At 56.7% G+C, this 18365-nt stretch overlaps 1 protein-coding gene across 1 annotated transcript; it reads right to left on the bottom strand.

The window, feature by feature from the left end:
• Positions 1-224: 224 nt before the first annotated feature.
• PRDM8 (PR/SET domain 8) lies at positions 225-4941 on the bottom strand. Its single transcript, XM_053975716.1, is given in 6 exon segments — positions 225-1607; positions 1609-2357; positions 2558-2789; positions 3020-3240; positions 4610-4764; positions 4886-4941. Coding segments are annotated over 4 exon segments (1833 nt in total). The 5' UTR covers positions 3239-3240; positions 4610-4764; positions 4886-4941; the 3' UTR covers positions 225-974.
• Positions 4942-18365: the final 13424 nt, after the last annotated feature.

The raw sequence follows: 18365 nt of genomic DNA, 5'->3' as shown, positions 1-18365 counted from the left end.
GACAGATAAAGGCTGAATAAAATGCCGGACAAAAGCAAAGACGCACAGAGGAAGGACGGACAGATGTCGGAGGGGCCGAAGGAAGGCAGGCGAGCAGGGAAGGAGAGCGCAGAGAACAGGCGGCGCGGTCGGGCTTTTCTGCCTTTCCCTACGGCCCGATGCGGTCGGGGTTCCCGTTGCCACCGCGCAGCCGAGGGGCCACCCCTTCGTCCACTCACCGCCCACTCCCCCGCATCGATTAACGTCCAGGTGCTTTGAAGAAAATAAAGTCATTTATTGTCAAAGCATCCAACATACCCGGATAAACTATAAAGTTTAATAAATCTTTTTTTTTTTTTTTTTCCAGAGGGTCGAGGAAAAAAAAAAAACCAAAAACAACCCAAACGGGAAAGGGAAGGTAACACGGAACTACCGAGACTCCATTCCACGGGCACCAGTGACACTCGGGGGGAAAGGGGCGCGGGCGGCGGGGCCGGACGGGGGTAGCGCCCGGTGCATGCAGGACCCCGGCCCGCCGCCCGCCGGCCCCCGCCGCGCTCCCCTCGCCCTTAGCTTCATATCCAAAATAAAAATTTACCCTGACATAGAATTATTATTACATCTAAACCATAAGTGCTTAATAATTTAAGTAGAAACGTATGACAAATGCATCAATATGTTGCAATATATGACATTTTAAAAAATGTATTTTGTAAGTCATTTGATTTTTTTTCTTTTTCCCGGTGCTTCTCTTTTCTCTCTCTCTCTCTCTTTTTTTTTTTTTATTTTTTATTTTTTTTTTATTTTTTACTTTTACCTTCATTTTCTGCTTCTTCTTCTCCTTCACCTCCTCCTCCTCACCCGCTGCCCTCCCCGCCCCTCCCCGGACTGTGGAAACGCGTGCATCGAAGGGGAAGGGTGGGAGAGGCGGGCGGTGTGGGTGTCCCCCGCGCGGGGGTCTCGGACGGGTTCCCGGGGCCGGGGGGGTGTCCCCGCTAGTTGTGGGAGGTCATGTGGCGGGAGAGGTGGTGGCGCTCGCGGAAGGACTCGTTGCAGATGGGGCACTTGAGCTTCTCCTCGCGGCGGCGCTTGACGAGGGGCTCCAGCGCGTATTCCTTCTTGTGGTGGGAGCGCATGTGGTAGACCAGGTCCGAGGTCATGCGGAAGGACGCGTTGCACTTGGCGCACCAGTTCTGAGCCGGCAGGCACAGCGAGGTGAACGACGGCGGCAGCAGCGTCAGCGCCGACGGCAGCTGCAGCTGCAGCGGCCCCGCCGCCGCCGCCGCCACCGCCGCCGCCGCCGAGCTCTTGGGCCAGAAGGCCGTGGTGTAGAGGAAGGGGCTTTGCTTGGGCAGGCCCCCGCCGCCGCCGCCACCGCCGCCAGCCGCCTCCCCGCCGCCCGGCAGCTTGGCGGCCAGCGCCTCGGCGGCGTACAGGCGGGCGGGGGCGGCGGCGCCGTCGGGGCAGGGCTCGCCCAGCCCGCCCAGCTTAGGACCCAGCACCAGCGGCGGGACGTGCGGGAAGGAGCGGGCGGGCTGCGAGAAGGCGCTTTTTCTCTCGTCGGCCCCGCCGCCGCCGGGCCCCCCGGGGCCGGCCCCGAGCTGCGGCACCGTGCTGAAGGCGCTCCCCCCGCGCCGGGCTGCCGCCGTCCAGGCGGGCGGCCAGCGGGCCCCCCGCGCCGCCGCGGGGGCACAGCCCCGGCTCTGCGCCGCCCGCGCCCGGGGAGCCGCGCTCCGGGCCGTCTTCGGGGCCGCCGTCGGGCTCGGGGCCGCGGGCCGCCTTCTTCACCTCCACGAAGGCGCTGCGCTTGGCCTCGCCGGTCTCCGGGCTGGGCGGTGCGAAGAGGCGTCCGCCCTCCTCGAGCCCGCAGTAGGAGCCGGCGGCGCGGTACTGCTGCTGCGGGGCGCAGCCCGGCTCCTCCTTGGGCGCCGCCGGCAGCCCTGGCCGCTCCGCCGGGAAGCGGCCCCGCGCCGCGCCGGGCCCGCGCTCTTCCTCCTCGGGGAAGCGCCGCTTCGCCTTCCCGGCCGCCGCCTCAGGGCCACCCTCGGGGGGCGCCGGCCGCCCCGGGGACCCGGCGCGCCCGCCGCGGGAGTTCTCCAGCTCCCGCGCCAGGTTGTGGAAGTCCGTGGAGGGCTTGGTGCTGGCGGCAGGGCCGCCGTCGGGCCCGGGGAAGGGGTGGTGCTGCGGTCCGCCGGGCTTCCCGAACTTGCCGGGCTCCTGCTCCTTGCCGGCGCCATCCTTGGCGGCAGTGGCCTCGGCGGCGGGGCCGATGTCGGGGCCGTGCAGCCTCTTGGGGCAGCGGAACCGGAGGTGTGCGGCGAAGGGCAGCTCGAACTGGAAGCGTTGGCTGCACTCAGGGCAGGCGAAGGGCGGCGAGCCTGCGTCAGGCGGGCACGACAGAGAGAAAGAGAGAGAGAGAGAGAGAGAGAGAGAGAGAGCACCGTCAGCCGGGACCACCGACGGGATATCCGCCGAGAGTTTAGGGATCGGGAGCGGGGGATCCCGAAGCCGACCGCCGCCTCCCGATTCCCCCCCGGTGGCAGGGATCCTCCTCCTTCCTCCCGCCCGGGGCACCCACCGTTGGTGCGGGCGGGGGCCCGGGCCGGGCCGAGCAGCAGCAGCTCGGTGAGCTCCTTCCCGTACCACACCAGCAGCTCCTCGTCCTTGGCGATGCGGCGTAGGGAGCGATAAAAGAGCTGCCCGCTCTTGATGTAGGCCTCCAGGTTCTGCTCCTCCCGCTCCCGCGCCGACTGCACCAGCCGTAGCCACATCAGCCCCTCCGACGAGCCGTTGGCCGCCGACGTGTCCACCTGAAACCCCGCTTTAATCACCACCGGACCGAAAAACAGACAGACCGACCGACCGACCGACAGCACGGGGCCAGGCTACAGTAGGAACGGCGCGGCGGCGCGGCTCTGCCCTCGGGGACAGCCTCCCGGCGGCGGGGGCTCCCCGGACCGAACTGCGCTCCGCGGCGGGGACGCGTGTGGGCACCGGCCGACTTGGAGAGCGGCTGGGCCCGCGGGCGAGAGGCTCTTACCCGGAATATGTAGGGGACGGTGCGCTTGTCGGTGGACTTGAGGGCGATGAAGGCGATGCTGTCATACAAGGACGTGTGGCTCAGGACGCAGGGGCCGAAAATGGCATTTTCCGGGATGTCGCAGGTGGTGTAAACGCTGGTAAAAATGTCAGTCAAGCACTGCTGGACCGTCTTGGCATCCCCGTCCCATATTCCCCGCTGGACGCCGGCGTCCTCCATCCCTGCGGGCGGAGAGAGGGGCAGAGAGGGGCCGTTACCGCAGCGGGTCCTGCTCAGAGGTACGCCGGGATGCCCCGGAAAACAAAATAAAATCGACTTGAATTATGAAATAAAACATTACGAAAAAAACTCCAAAAATTATTTAAAAAAAGAAAAGAGAGATAGAAAGAGGAAAAGCAGGTGACCAGTTTCTCTGGTTTGAAAAAAATTTAAAGCAGGCTGGGAGCTGCGAGCAGAGGCGACGTACGGGGACTCTGCCGCGTTGATTTATTTTTTTTAGATATCGCGGCGGGGCTGATTCTGGGCAGGGACCCGGGAATCCCACCGGCCAGGTCCTGTCCCGAGCAGGCGCCGGGCCTCCCTCCTGCAATCCCCGGAGCCGGGCCGGGCTGCGGGCTATGCCGGGGGAGCGGGTGGGTTCCAGTGGCTTGTCATTGTCGCCGATTGCGTGTCAGCTCACCTCCCGCTCCGCGCGACAAGGGGAACGTATGGCTGCTCATTATCATAATCCAGCACTTTCCCTCCGAGACTTTAATTAAAAGCAGCAAGCAGAGGTAATTATTTTTACCTCGACACGCTTATTTATGGAGCAGGGTGAGCCCCGGCTGCCGCGCGTTACGAGGGGAGGGATGCGGGCGGCGGGCAGCTGGCGGGGCGCGGGCAGCGTGCGGGGCCGGCGGCGCCGAGGCCGGGGAGGGAGCATCGCGCCCGGCTGCGGTGCCCTCGCCCTTCCCGACCAGATTAGCGCACGGCTGCCTCCCCCCGCCCCATCTGCCATCGAAATCCGTCATTTGGGGCTGGCTCGGGAAAAGACCGGTGCTCCTCCCGGTGCGCCGGCTGACGGCTGCCACCGCTCGCACTGGGCACGGCTTCGCCGAGCCGCCGCTCTCCCCCTCGATTTCGGGGTACGACCCGCACCGCCGGGAACTTCACCCCCCACCCCCCCCGGAGCGGCGGGGGTCCCAGCCCCTCCTCGGGAACGGAGGCCGGGGGGAAGGCGCTCCGGCCGCCTCCCCGGCGCTCTCCCCGTTCCGCCGCTGCCCGACGCATCCCTTCCCCGAAGGAATGATTTCGCCAAACGAAACCACCGGCAGCGAGTGGCCCCCGCCGAACTTTCCTCCCGGTGGCGGCGAACCCCGTACGGCTCCCCACGGCGCCGCATCCCCCCGGCTCCCCGGGCCGCCCCCGGCCCCGCGGCGCTGCCTCCCCCCGGCCGCCCTTTGTCCGGGCCGGGCGGCGCCGGGGCCGCTCCCGGAGGCTCCCCCACCGGTCCCCGCAGCCCGGGCAGGCCCGCCGGCAGCACGGCCATCCCCGGCATTGTTCCCGCTCCGGGGCGGCGGAGGGCGGCGGAGCCCCTCCGCCGGTACTCACCAGGGACGGTGGGGATAATCCTCGCCCCGACAGTGGCACAAAGGCGGCTTCGGGCTGGCTGCCTCGGGCTCTCAGCGCCGCTCCATGCCGGGCCGGGCCGTGCGGGCGGCGGAGCGGGAGGCGCGCGGTGCAGACGGACCCGGTGCAGTGAGGGGCTGGCACGCAGACACACACTTTTTGTTTGCTGCACATAATCTGCCCAATGACGCGTGACAGCCCACGTCCCTCCCGTTAACCCCTTCGGGGCTGCCCGCTCGCCGCCCGCCCGCCCCTCACCTGGACCCGCTGCCACCGGGCACCAGCGGGGAAGGGGGTGGGAAACGCGAGGCGCGTTCCCCCACCGACCCTCTGCCGGGGCAGGGAGCGTGTTTGGGGCCGCGGCTCCGCTTCGGCCGGCGGGGGTGCGGGGCGGGGAGCGGGGGTGCCCGACGGCCGCTCCGCCCGGCGCCGGGATCTCGGCGGCTGCTTCCCGCCCTGTCCCCGCACCTGCCAGGTAGGGGCAATCGGACACGCAGGAAAAAACCTCCTCGACGGGACGGAGCCGAGTGGGGATGCCCATGCCCGGCTCCACGGAGCGGCCCTCCTGTGCTGCCGGCGCCCGGCGAAGGCCCGGCGTGCGGAGAAGCGGCACCAGGCAGCCCCGCGCTCCCCGCCGGAGCTGGGTCTCCGCAGGAGCGGGGAAGGGGGCAGCCCCGACTGGAGCCCCCCGGGGGACGGCCACGGGCTCTCCCCCTGCACACGCGGGGCTCCCGCATTCACCGACACGCGCGCAGCTTCAGGGAACAGAGACGCGCAGATGCTCTGCGCGGAAATAAGGGGTTTATCGCGTGGAAAAGTGTTTACCGGTCCCTCCCTGATCGTCGTCATTTCAGATACCAAATAGATTAAAAAAAAAAAAAAAGAAGAATTAAAAATAGAATTTGAAACCCCTTAAACTAAAAAAAAAAAAGAGAGACAAAGCGTTTTCCAGGGGCGAACGGAGCGGGGTTTGCAGATTTACAGAGAGTGGGCTGATGTTTGGCTTTCAAATTCACTTATCCTCCACATAATTACGATTTTCCTTGCATTAGGATTAAAGGCTGCATATAATATGCTTTCAACATTTATCTTATTAATTCGACAAAACGCAGCGTCTCCTAAAAGGGAGATTCTCATAACATTAAAAATATGGGAGTCTGTAAAAATTTGGATGTCAATTCCTGCTTCAAACGTGGTGGGCTTTTTTTTTTCCTATTTCTGTTTCTTTTTCCTTTTTTTTTTTTTTTTTTCCGCCAGTGCTGCAGCTCTCGCTGTAAGATATAAATTGTCCGAATGACTGTCATTAGTGGGGGGAAAGAAAACCTACGCGCTAATTTTATTCACGAGAATTTTAAGGGACACCACAGCACATATACGATCTCGAAATCGCTTCGGCATGATCCAAGCTACCGAAATTCCCTGGGACTGGAAAGGACCGCTGAGGAATTTGTGAGCTTTTATCCAGCCTCTGATGCCACTCTAAAAGTGGATCCCAGGAAACAGCGTGCTTCGACCCGCAGAACGGCACTGGGACGGACGCGAGCTCTTTCTTTTGGAGTTTCTGCTTGGGGGTGCCCCGCCGGCGCAAACCCCGGCGCCGGCGGCGCTCTCCCGGCCTCATGGAAATGCCTCACCGGGATTTTTGCGGGACACGGTGCAGGTGCGGCGGGCCCGATCCAGCCCCCGCCGTGCTGCCAGCGAGAGCGGTGTCACCCTGCAGGGCAGTACGATCGCTGCCCTCTGCCTCCCGGCTGCCTCACGCTCCTATCTCGGTACATCCATGTATTTCCTATTTGCTTATTTTTCCAGAAAAATCTCTTGCGGAGAGCCAGGGGCAACCCGGGCTGAGGCGTTCCGGCCGGTTTCCCAGGGACCCCCGCAGCCGGCAAACCCCCGCCACTCCCCGCCCTCCAAACGCACAGCCCCTGCTCTGCCGAGCCCCTCTCGACGGCACCAGCGCGGCACAACCAGCTCCCGGGCAAGGGGAAGCCCCAGGAGCAGCGGACAAGCCCGGGACCTGAGCTCAGAAGGGGCTGGGCTGGCGACCCAAATCCCCACAGAAGCATCAAGGCCTGGGACCTGGTGGGGATTCAGGTGGCTGCAGGGGCCGCAGGGCTGGCAGCGTGCGGATGCCTGGATGCTTGGACACCGTTGTCACTAACCACCGTGATAACCCTCTTCTTCCCGGGATGAGTTCTTGTGGGGATGGCTGCAAGGGACAGAGCACCTGCTTCCGCGGGTGTCAGTCTTCTCTTTCCTCGCTGACCTTCACGCAGGAAAGGGAGAGGAGAGGGACCAGGAAAGGCTGCTCAACCTGTGATTAGAAACACTCCTGCATCCTTTGGGAAACACTGAGTCGTGTCATGCGCCAGGCCTACGGGTGTGTGGTTACTCCTGTGAGGAGACACATACACAGCTGAGAGTCAGCTCCCAGGTGACTGCAATAAAATCACTCATAAAATAAAATCACCGGGAGAACACACGAGTTCCCAGAAGCACACGAGCCCAGCCACACACTCCCGCGGGGCCAGGGCACCATGGGGAGGGGGCATGAAGGGATGCTCAAAACAGCCTTGCTACCCTCTTTGCCTGCTGCTGCCAGGGGCAGGGCTAGCTGTGGTCCCCGGGAGGTGCACACCAGGTGGAATGGAAAATCCGCTTAAAACGAAATGTGGAGCCACAAGCTTTCCTGGTGCCTGGAGAGATGCAGCCGGAACGGTTCCCTTCCCTGGAGACAGACAGGCCTCTGTAGTGGAAATAAATCAGGGCCTCAGCTGAATGACTGAAACCATCCCTTCTGCTTGTCACCAGGCTCGTGGATGGCGCCTTTCCTGGGGGAAGCCCTGTGCTGGGGTGCCAGAGACATCCCATCATGCTACAGACATGGCACACAGAGGAGCTGCGCTTCTCCCACTGCTCATTCTGCCCAGCAGCATGGGGAACCCAGTGGGAGTCCTCAGACCCACAACCAGATGAATGTTTGCCTACCTCCAGGTCCTTGCCAGGGCTGAGGCACACCACCAGTGGTCTGTATTGTTTCCATCCCAGCTCCCAAATGCACCCGGGGTGCCTGTCCCTTCCTATTCCCTCTGACCCTTCAGCCCCACCTCACCAATGCTGGACTCCCGGGTCAGGTCACCGCCATGCCACAAAACCACAAATCCCTAAAAAGGGCCAGTTACCACCTTTAGCTGTGGTTCACCCCAAGGAGAAAATGCTCCTGCTCGCCAGGAAGCCGAGATACCTTCCATACCTGCTTTCTCATGGTTCAGACAAACCACAGGCATCTTGGCTCTCTCCTCATCCCTGATGGTGCCCAAATTTCCCCTCTACTTTCTTCTGAGCAAATGCAGAGTCTGGTTAGAAATATTAATTTGCATATTCACCAAAGGGTCATAGAAATTTTTTTTATTACCTAGACCACTGAACATAATACAGGTGGCTGGTTAAACGGTTCATACATAAACCCCTATCACTGCTGACTTTCTGTTTCAAAATTATTTTTCTCAGGTTTTCTGCTTCTCCTCCTTACTTGGCCTGACAGCAACATCAAGGTTTAAAACCTGGAAAGCTTTCACCTAGCTTCACCTTCCTTCAAACATTTAACAGCCTGACAGAAGACATGATTGGCTATGAAGGACAGAAAAGGGACAGAAATGAAGACGGGGAATCCCTGCAGGACTGAAATCTTCCTCTGCCTCCTGTACACCCGCGGGTCTTTCTGTCCCTGTGTGCCACCAGCAGTGTCCCTCGCTGGGGCAGAGCCCGTCCCACCGCACGGCCCTGGCCGTGTCTCGGTGTAAGGCCAGGCAGAAGCCACGTTGCAGCTGGAGGACGGGCCTCAGCAGGACGGCCCCACACTCCTTGGCCCAGCGCTGCCCGGCGTGGGGGCCCTGGGGTCGGACACTGCTGGGCTCTATCTCTTAGAACGCCTGAGCTCGGAGCAGTGGGCTGCGCATCCCTTTGGTGGCCACACGACCTCTCTGCTGTCGGGTCCATGAGGACTTCACTCGCAATTCCCCACGGGACCCTGGGTGGCCGCTGAGTTATGCATGGCCGAGCTTTGGCAGGAGCTGACTGCCCAGCATATTCCCTCAGGTGGATAATCCCCATGCAGGGATGGCCTCTTCCCTCCTGGTGCTGCCTGGGGGCTCTGAAGGCCCTGGCTTCTCCAGGGAGTGACAGTCCCTAAAGTTAGCAAAGGTTTCCTAAAGCCTGGCGTGGAGGGGGCGGGGAGAGCAGTGAAAGGACAGACAGACGGGGCGGGGGGGAGGGAAAAAATAAAGATGCAGAGGATTTCAGCTCCAGCTCTGCTGCAGCAACTTGACGTGGGGTGTGTGAAGGAGCCTGAAACTTAAAAAGATTTATTTTCTCTAGTCATAAATCTCATCCCGTTGTTCCTCTGACCAACCAAGCATGATAAAGTCCTTTTCCATAAAGTATTCAGTATTAAAGCCACAAAGCTCACCCAATCAGTAGCCATCTGCTTCTCCCATAACTGCTGCTCCAGAAGCAGGGAAAAGCAGCCAGAAGAGAAAGGGCACCACTGTTACGGCTCTGGGACAAATGAGGAGGCACTGAATAGCAGCCGAAACCTTTGGTTTGCCTTGTATATCTGTATCTATAGAGACAGAGGAAGAAAGGAAGCATTATATTGATACAACAATTGTAAAACAAAAAAAGGAAGAGGCATCTAAAGGGCAATACAGCGGGCATCAGAGGGCCCCGCGGGGAGGGATGCTCGCAGATTCATACAAACCTTTAATTGCTTTGCAATTGAAAGATAAAGAGGCCGAGGAAAAAAAAAAAAAAAAAAAAAAAAAAAACAAAAACGGAGAGAGTGGCAAAGCGACCCGCGTTACACGGTGCATCGGCGCCTGAACTCTCGCAGCCAGCGAGCCGGATCATTGCTGACTGGGGTACGATATTCCCGGGACCGACCCCCCATTACGCTCTCCCCGGCCGCATCTCGGGCCGGCCACGCTGCACTGAACTTGGCTTGCAGCCGGCTGGGAGGGAACAACCCCCGGCGCACCCCCCGGAGCTCCCCGTGATGTAGGACACGTCCCGCAGCCGCCCCGGCCTTCCAGGCTGTCCCCCCGGAGGGTTGGTGACTCCTCTTCGCCGCGCCGCTGGCTGCACAGAAAAAGCCGGCAACGATGTCACCCCAAAAGAGACGCGGGGAGGAGCGAGGGTGACGGACCGGAGAGGGGGTGCAGAAGCCTGGGGGGGCTGCAGGAACACCGGGCGGGCAGCGCCCACCCGAGAGCGGCTCCCGCCCCTCCCTGCGCCGCCGCCCGCCGGGCAAAGAGCGGGTTAATGACCGAGTTAGGTCATTAACAGATTTACGTCCCCTGAAAGCCGGGGATTCGACCCGGGATCCCACTGCACGCTCTGGGGAGGGGACATCGCCCCCAGCCCGCGGGGACGCGGGCAGGGACCCACGGACACGGGCCGGGATTAGCGGCGGCGGGCCGGGATTAGCGGCCGCCCGCTCTGCTGCCGCTCTCCGGGATTACGCCGGGATTAGGAGGCTGCCCCGTCCCCACTCCCGCGCCGGGCGGGGTGAGGGGGAGTCCCAGAAAACCGGAGGGGCTCGGGGCGCCCGGGGGGCTGGTCTGTCCCCTGGCCCCCCGCTGTGCCCGGCGAATGCTGCTTCCCTCCGATGGAGGGCAGGAGAGTAAAGACGAAGCCCGGGATGCTGCCGGCGGCGAGATGCAGGTGCCAGGCACCTGCCCGCAGCCATCTCAGCTCCCGGGGGGCACTGGGCCCCCTGCTCGGTTCCCCATCTTGGGACCCGGCGGTAGGCTGGAGGGCCCAGCAGGAGCCGAGGCTGGAAGCACAGAGGACCAAACAAAAAGGCGGTGGGGTTTCCTTTTAAGATTCCCTGGCACATGAGTGAAAGCAAACACAAATACGATTTATGCCCCAATAAAACCAGGGTCGAGGGCGGGGATACGCGGATGTGCCTCCCTCCCCCCCGCAGGTTTAGTTACTCTCACAGAGCACAAGCAGGACCAAACGCCACGTTGAAGGCACGAGTCGCTCCCTGGCTTTTCCCGAGGACTGTTGTGTCCAGCAGCCCTGTATTATGTCAAAAATCTGGCACGGCAGGCAGTGGCACATCTGCTAGGTGTGGATGACATTCATTAGCCAAGGTTCTCTGCTAAACGGCCTGCCAGAGTCTCAGCAGTGCTGCCCAACGCCAATCACTCGTCTGCTGCCAGCTCAAAGGCAATCCTGCTTCAGGGATGGCTCCTTTCCATGCTGGCAGGAGAAACAGAGGAAACAATGCATTTAGATGTTTGGGATGTGAGCTAGGTTGCACATGGGAGCAGCAAGCAGATGTAGCAGGAGAGGAGATGAAGTTGTGAAGTGTCATTCAATAATTGCAGCACAAGGGAGATGTGCTGGTGAGCTGAGGTTTGGGAGGGGAAAGCATTAACCCCTTTCCAAACCACAAGGCAGACAGCGGTGGATGCTTTTTGGAAAGGAAACATAATGAGGCTAATGCAGCAAATGGCCTGCTTGTGCTCATGGAGGACACACAGAACAACACGGGGAGATTGATGCCAGGACAGCCGGGAAAACCGCCCAGGCCAGGGGAGGGAGCTGCGCTGACCTGCTCAGGGGGCAGCCTGGCTCAGATGTCCTTCCCCTCTGGGGGTCTACCTGCTGCAGCCCAGACAGCCGCCTGGCTCGTGACATAGTGGGCTCAGTGCTGGCCCTGACAACTTGGTTCACAGCCCAAAGGGGCAGCTGCACACCCAGGGCAGGCTGGGCACTCCCCGCCCTGCCCTACGAGAGATGTGGAAACCAGAGGTGGAAGGAAGGAGCATCTGCTTGGCACTGCTACAAACATCATTCTCTGGGAAGAGAGGCTCTATTTTCCTCTGCTTAGAAGCTCTGGGAAGGTACTTGTTCCTAGAAAGGAATTAAAATACCTCGATCAGAGATAGATGTAAGGATGTTAATCTTCCCCTCTTATTAATTTAATAAACTTAGAACCACATAATGAAGCCTGATTTTGAGCCACTATGTGCTTTCCAGAGAGGCAACCTCAAATAGATGTTCAGTGAAAGCTCCCCTCAGCCCTATTTTCCCTTAGCTTCCATTCTGACTTCTATTTCTGTTTACATCCATTCAGGTAGTGGTTCATAAAATGTGTGAGATGCTACCTACCTACACACACACACATGCAGCTTTTCCCTCACAGATAATTCCTGTGACAGCCTCAGTTTCTTAAACATTCCAATACTTTTGCTTACACCATGAAAGGCCACTGGCAGCTTGCAGTGCCCTTCATGCTTCTTTCAGCCAGGAAGGGAATCACAGGCTTCTCCCCCAGCACTGGCCTCTCTGCAATTACCTGTGCTATTAAATCCTCATGTACACCAAGAGCCCTCCCAGGTCAGCACAACTGTTCCACGGTGGAGCCCATCTCTGACACCACACGTGCTCTTCCCACAGGCAGTGACTTGCCCGACTTCCTCTGCCTGGCCATCTGCGGCACAGCTCAGCTGTGAGCCCTTTCCTTCTGCTCTCGCCTCCCCAGGAAGTCGTTCTGCTCTGGCTGCATTCTGGACTGAGCCTTATCCACCTTCTGTTTCTGCGCTGGGTTTGTATCTGTTCTGGTTAGTTGGTTGGCCTCAACCAACTAATGTCTGCACATTAAAAGAGATTTCCTCAGTTTCCTACTTTTTGTGGTTTAACACTCGCTGTACCACATACACTCCAACACCCTTCTGGCAGAGGCAGTGTGAACCCCATAACCTCCCATCCTCAGACACTACAACTGGGTGGCTGCAAGAGCAGGAGCCAAATCAAGAGACAGAGACGCGATGCTTCTCCCTCCTCTCCAAACATTATACCTTCGTTTAAATACATGAGTAATCCCACTGGATCTCCTCCGGTGCTTAAAGTTAAGCCTATTAAGTGTTTGCGGAGCAGTGGTCTGCACACAGAGGAGCCAAAGAAAAGGGAAAGGGGAAAGCGAGGCGCTGCTCTGGCAGGGAGCCATGGTGGCAAGAAATACTCCCCGCTCTCCTTCCCCTCAGGGTCACCTTCTCCTCTGGCTACTCCCGACAGCCCCACCACCAGGCTCCCCTCAGCGTTCCGCGCTGCCACCGGCATCAGCGATGTGAGTGCGAGATGAAGTGGGGGGGGGGGGGGGGAGGGAGGAAAGTGCTTTAAAAACTTGTCAAAACAAAAGCCTGGATTCATTTTTTAATGCCAGGTTGGGCTTTGCGGTCGCTGCGCTGGAAATTATATTTTGTTTTGTTTTCAAGATGCTTCTTGCAAAACTCATTGTGTTCGTCATCATTATTTTCAGACAATGATACGGGAGAGAGAGCAGTTATCCCCTCTCCTACAAGGAGGGCTCTAGGAAAGCACTCATGCACGTGGTTTCCTTTGCTCTCTGAGGATTTCAAGCATGTGCTTAGATTCAAGCCTGAGTGCTACTTTTTGTAACAGGGAGCACCTCTTAGAAACAGGACTTGATTCAAAACCTGCACATCCACGGAGCTCTGGCTCTTCACTCTGCTTCAAGCACTGCAAAACCTCCTGCCTTGGCTGCACAAAGCCCTGTCCCACCCTTTGATGCATTTCTTGGCACGTGTACATTCTAATTCCCGACACCACCCTTTCTTCCCCTTTTCTTAGCTGGCTTTTCTCTGGGCACAATGCATTATGTTTTCCTGTATGTACTACTCCATACTGCTTGCACAATGTTTTGCATGATCTAATATTCTTTGTTCAAAACTGCAAGAAAATCTAAATAAAGACTATAGCGTGTCGCATCAGTATAGGCATCAGCTAACGTTTTCCACGGCATATGGTACTTCAGAAGCCATATGTACCACTGTTTAGTGATTCTGGCAAAGAGGCGCAGAATGGTGAAATCCAACTGCCAGGATTTCTGAAAACAAATATGTAAATGCTCCAGTGCTTTTGTTATTCATAACATACCTCTAACACAGCACATACAATATGCTGTTCATTCTGTAACGAGTATACTACTAAACTATATTTGCTTCCGTTCTCGTTTTAAAAGATTTTTTTCTTCTGTATATGATTCCACCATCCTCTCTATCAAAATCCATCTAAACTGCAATTCAGAAAAGGCGTTTTATCTATTTTGAAGCATACACTATGGGGAAGATTGTGTACCTACGCAAGGGTCTCACATCAGAACAAAGACAGACGTTATCTCTGCAGCCTGACTAGTGGAATGAAAGCAAGGAAGGGAAGTGCACTTAAGCAGATCAGCTGCATGGAGCAAAGCTTGTTCAGCCAGGAATGACCTCCCAGGGAACACCAGTGGGCTGGCCCTGCTCACGGGCTACTGCAAAGCAAGCAAGCGAACAAAGCTTTTGTGAACAGGCCCTCAGAAACAATAGCTGGGATGGAAAGAGAGGATTCCAGACACATGGCCTAAGGTGGATGGTGGCTGCCAAACTCTGACCTGGGCTGGGATCGGTCCTGGTGAGCCGGGGCTCGGCCAGCAGCTGCGGACAAAGGGGATGGTCTGTGGCTGGGTCTTGCTCCCAGAAGGGCTGGCAGCACCTACACCGAGGTGTCAGGGCAGTGCACAGGGCTCACGTGGAGCACCTGTGCATCACTAAAGGCTTCAGACCCCATCAGCCAAGGCAGAAGCCCTCCTTCCAGAGCCAGCACCAGCAGGTAAACAGGAATCAACACCCAGTTCCATGACCCACCTCTGATAGAGCTATGCCGGGTGCTCCTCTCATCCGCAAAAAAAGCTTGTCATCTCTGCCTGGGATCTTGCTGTGCTGAAGGATTCCAAAATGTTGCTGTTTAGCATTAAGCCTCCCCATTCACAACACACATTTTAACATTACCTGTTGCCACCATTGCCTCTGTCTTTCAGTTTATCAGTGCCCACAGACGCTGAAATTGTGGGAGTGACCAAGCCCATTCACAGGCCACTCTGCAGCTCGCTCCTGCCTCGGAAGAAGGGCTCCTGTACATCCCCAGAGCTCCCAGCAACACCAGGAGACCAGGCAAACCTTGGGAGGAGGAGACAGGTACCAGTGCCTCCAAGAAAAACGTGGCTTTTCCAGTCTCTTGCTTACCAAATGTTGTTAAAAACAACAATGAACCCAGGATTCCCTGCACACAGTCTCAGCAAAATACTGTCACCCTACAGGGTCCTGAAAAAATTCAGCCATCTCCAGACATGACAGTGTTATTCAAGACACACAGATGCTTTTTTCCCAAGAGATCGAGGACTGCTGCTCCTTTCTTTGCCAGTCTTGCACAGCAGCATCCCATTTCAGCAAGCACAATCTCCCTCAACAAGGTCCCATGCCCACCACCGCCTCTGCTTGACTTCCCTTGCACATCAGACCTGCTCATTACCTCCTGTCTGCTGCCAGCCCCCAAGGCATTATCCTGAGCTCCAAACCATCTGGGTGCCCAAGCAACTCCTTTTTGGTAGGTTTTTCCCCCTGTGACATAAACTGGGATCCCACTTTCCTCAAATTACAGAGATACTCTGTTCTAAAGCTTAAGCCAGACCTCTGCCTGCAGCCAGGTCTTTCACCACTAAACATAGGGTTTTTTTTCCTATTCTAATACAGAAGAAACCCTTCAAATAAGCCTTTATGTTTTCCTACTTTTGTAGGTCCTTCAGCCAGAATCCATTTTTTTCCTATTCTGTTCTAGCCAGCAGGTGATAAAAAATTGCCATAAGAAATGTTGGCTTTGAGCATAAGTGCCTGGATTAGAAAAAGAGACAATTAGAAAGTGAAAAGTGGCAAAAAGCTCTAAGAAGCCAAAAATAAAAGAACAAACAAACATGCAATCTGGCTATCAAAAAAGGCCACGTTTTTCCTTACTGCAGTAAAAATCAACATTGTCAAAATTACAAAGTATTTTGAGAGACAGGAACTCATGGGGAGAGGGAAAAACAATCCCACAGAGTAAAAAAGGGGAGGCCTAGGAAAAGCCACCTGAAGGAGCTGACAAAGGAGGGGACAGGGAAAGGCTAGCACCTTGCATTGTGCTGCCAGGATGCTGCAGTGATCCTGCAGCTGCCGGGTGAGACAAACTACTCCGAGTGAAGGGAGCCAAAAAAAAGAGCCCGCTGATTGAGCTGGTTCACGTGCGCCCGCATTTATGGCAGAACAAAGGTCAGTCTTGTATTACCTCTTGTGAATCCCTCTTCAATGAGCAGGCTGGGGATTTGATGAGCTCAAGACAAAGATTTATCGACATGCCAGGGGTTGCTGCCCTAACTCTTAACCTGCTGGCAGAGGTTGGGGCTTTTCATTAAGGGGGGCTATGCATGGAATACTTGCAGGCTTCAGCTAAGAGTAAATGTGATCTCAGCCAACACAATTTGCCACTGCCTAAGAGACACCAGATTATCTTCTCTCAGCACAGAAGTCAGCAGAATCCTGGAACCCCCTGAGGAGCCGAGAGCACAGAGGGGATAGTGAGGGGAAAGCTGGAAGGGGTTTCAGGGTACACTGTTCATTATATCCATGAGCTCTACATTGTCAGGGAAAACCCAACTACCCCTTCAAGCTGTACTTCCATGCTCTGGAGGCACCCCCTTTCTCAAGCCAAGCAAACACCCAGTGCCTCTGCTAGGACAGGCCCCTCTCCAGGGCCATTCACAGTTCCCATCAGCAGTCTCCCTGTGCCACCACAAAATCTGGCCACTTTTAAGGGTGAACAGTCTTCATGTGGCATATAACCACCTGGACAGGCTTGCTCCCTCTCCTAAATCCCCTGCCTTGATTGCACAAGCAACTATGGTTTCAGCAGGAAAGAATAACCTGAGGAATTGGGTATTTACAACAATGCATCCTTCTGCCTCTCCTAGTACTTGTTTTCATTGAGACCCACATCTCTGCACCCCAGTCCATCCACCTGGATGGCATCACCTCTGACTGCCTGTACATGAGCTACTGGGGTTTTTTTCCCCCTGTTCTTCCTGGGGTGTTTCTGTGAACCCTGCTGAATCCATCAGACTTCATTTTATGAGATCCAGCACCATTTTGAAACACTTGAGCTTTCCGCAGCAATTAAAAAAAAAACCCAAAACAACCCCAAAATATGGACTAAGGGGTTTTACACTTGGTGTTCTTGCACACTTCACACTTGTTCCTACCTTTTCCTTTTCCTGTGGCAACCTGAATACCCCATGGTGCTGGCTGAGGAGCAGTAAATTCACTCCCTCCTTCCCTTCCTGCAGCCTCTGGAAAAGCTCTCAGATTCCCTCTTTGTTCAGTTGAGAGATGCAAAGATTTCTCACCCGAGACACCATCCCAAGGATCTTCCCAGCCCCTTGGGGACACACACCACCCTTCAAGCGCCTGGGCTGCAGCAGGCACAACTGGAAGAGCCAGGCAAGGACTGGAAGAGGGATTCCCAATGTGCGCTCCTGCAGAATGAGTGAATAATTTCTCTCCCGCAGTTAGTGCCAGCACTTGCTCCTTGCCAGTTGGCAGAGGGTACCGCTTCCTTTTCTGAGGAATGCTTAACATCCACCTTTCCCCCACCCCAAGGGGAAACCACAGAGGCTGGGGGGAGTCTTTCCTGGCAACCGGGCATCTGAAGGAGCTGCAGGCTGGAGGAGGAATCCAGCAGGGAAGCCAGGTTTTACTTCACAAACTTCTTTTAGCTGAAGGGGAGAAGGAAGCACATTTCACCCTCACCTGAGAGTTCCCATGGGAACACAGAAGGGCAGTGTAACAGCAAATTTTGGAACAGGCACGTCTGTGAACAACTTCTGATATAATATTTGAGTCCTCAGATGTTCAGCCACTTGCACATACTGCGCGAGCGCCTGATTTGCATGGGATTTGTATTTGTTGGTAGTCACATTTGTAGGAGAACGCATACATTAGATTAATGTCATCACAGTTTATGGAGATCATCTGTGCCACAGTACCAGCTCAGGGCTCTGACTGCATTCTGTGCCCTGTGGCACATGGCAGCCCCTCCTGCCCTGCCAGGGCCACCGAGAGTCGGGACGGCTGTGCCAGGCTGAACCCCGAAGTGGTCCTGCTGGGTTCTCCTCTTTTTAACACAAAGGTTTAAAGATCATTCACAGTAACTGTCTAAAATTTCTTAGCCCACATTCCAAAGGTACAATTAATCCAACTATTTTGACTTATTCTCTTATATTTGTTTGTTTGAACTTACAGCACACTCGGCACCCTCATTTTTAGTGCCTACTTAAGGACATCCAGCTGTCAAACAGACCAACTAGGTGGTCCCTTTTTGTCTTGCAAGAGCATCCCTCTCTCAGTGAAATGGGATGGTTATAATTCCCTCCCCGTTTGCCATGACACCTGGGTGCTCTCATCTGCTAGACAGCTGGAAGCTGTCACTAGAGATGCTGTTCTCACGGAAGCGTTGCTGAGCTCAGTCAGACGCTCTTTGTAAAGCAGATGGAACACCTCAGAAGAACAGCACAGCAACAAAAGCTCATTTTTTTCTAGGGGATTTCTGTTACTGGGCAATGCTTCTATCAGGTGACTTCACACCCCAGTGAGCCCACATGCCAGCGGAGTCCGATGATTCTGTTAACCTACTTCCACTACTGAGGCCCTGCAGTTCCACTTCCCAAAGCTGCCCACCAGCCCCCTTTCCATCTCTGCCCTTCCAAATTACACAGGAGCACTAGCAATGGGGCCCCACTGTGGCCCTGCCACCTAGGATTTCTGACAGACCAGGATTTCTGCTCCGTCCCTGCAGAGCT

Source organism: Vidua macroura, chromosome 4, assembly GCF_024509145.1.
Source record: "Vidua macroura isolate BioBank_ID:100142 chromosome 4, ASM2450914v1, whole genome shotgun sequence".
Taxonomy (NCBI): domain Eukaryota; kingdom Metazoa; phylum Chordata; class Aves; order Passeriformes; family Viduidae; genus Vidua; species Vidua macroura.
This window is presented reverse-complemented; position numbering and strand designations above follow the sequence as displayed.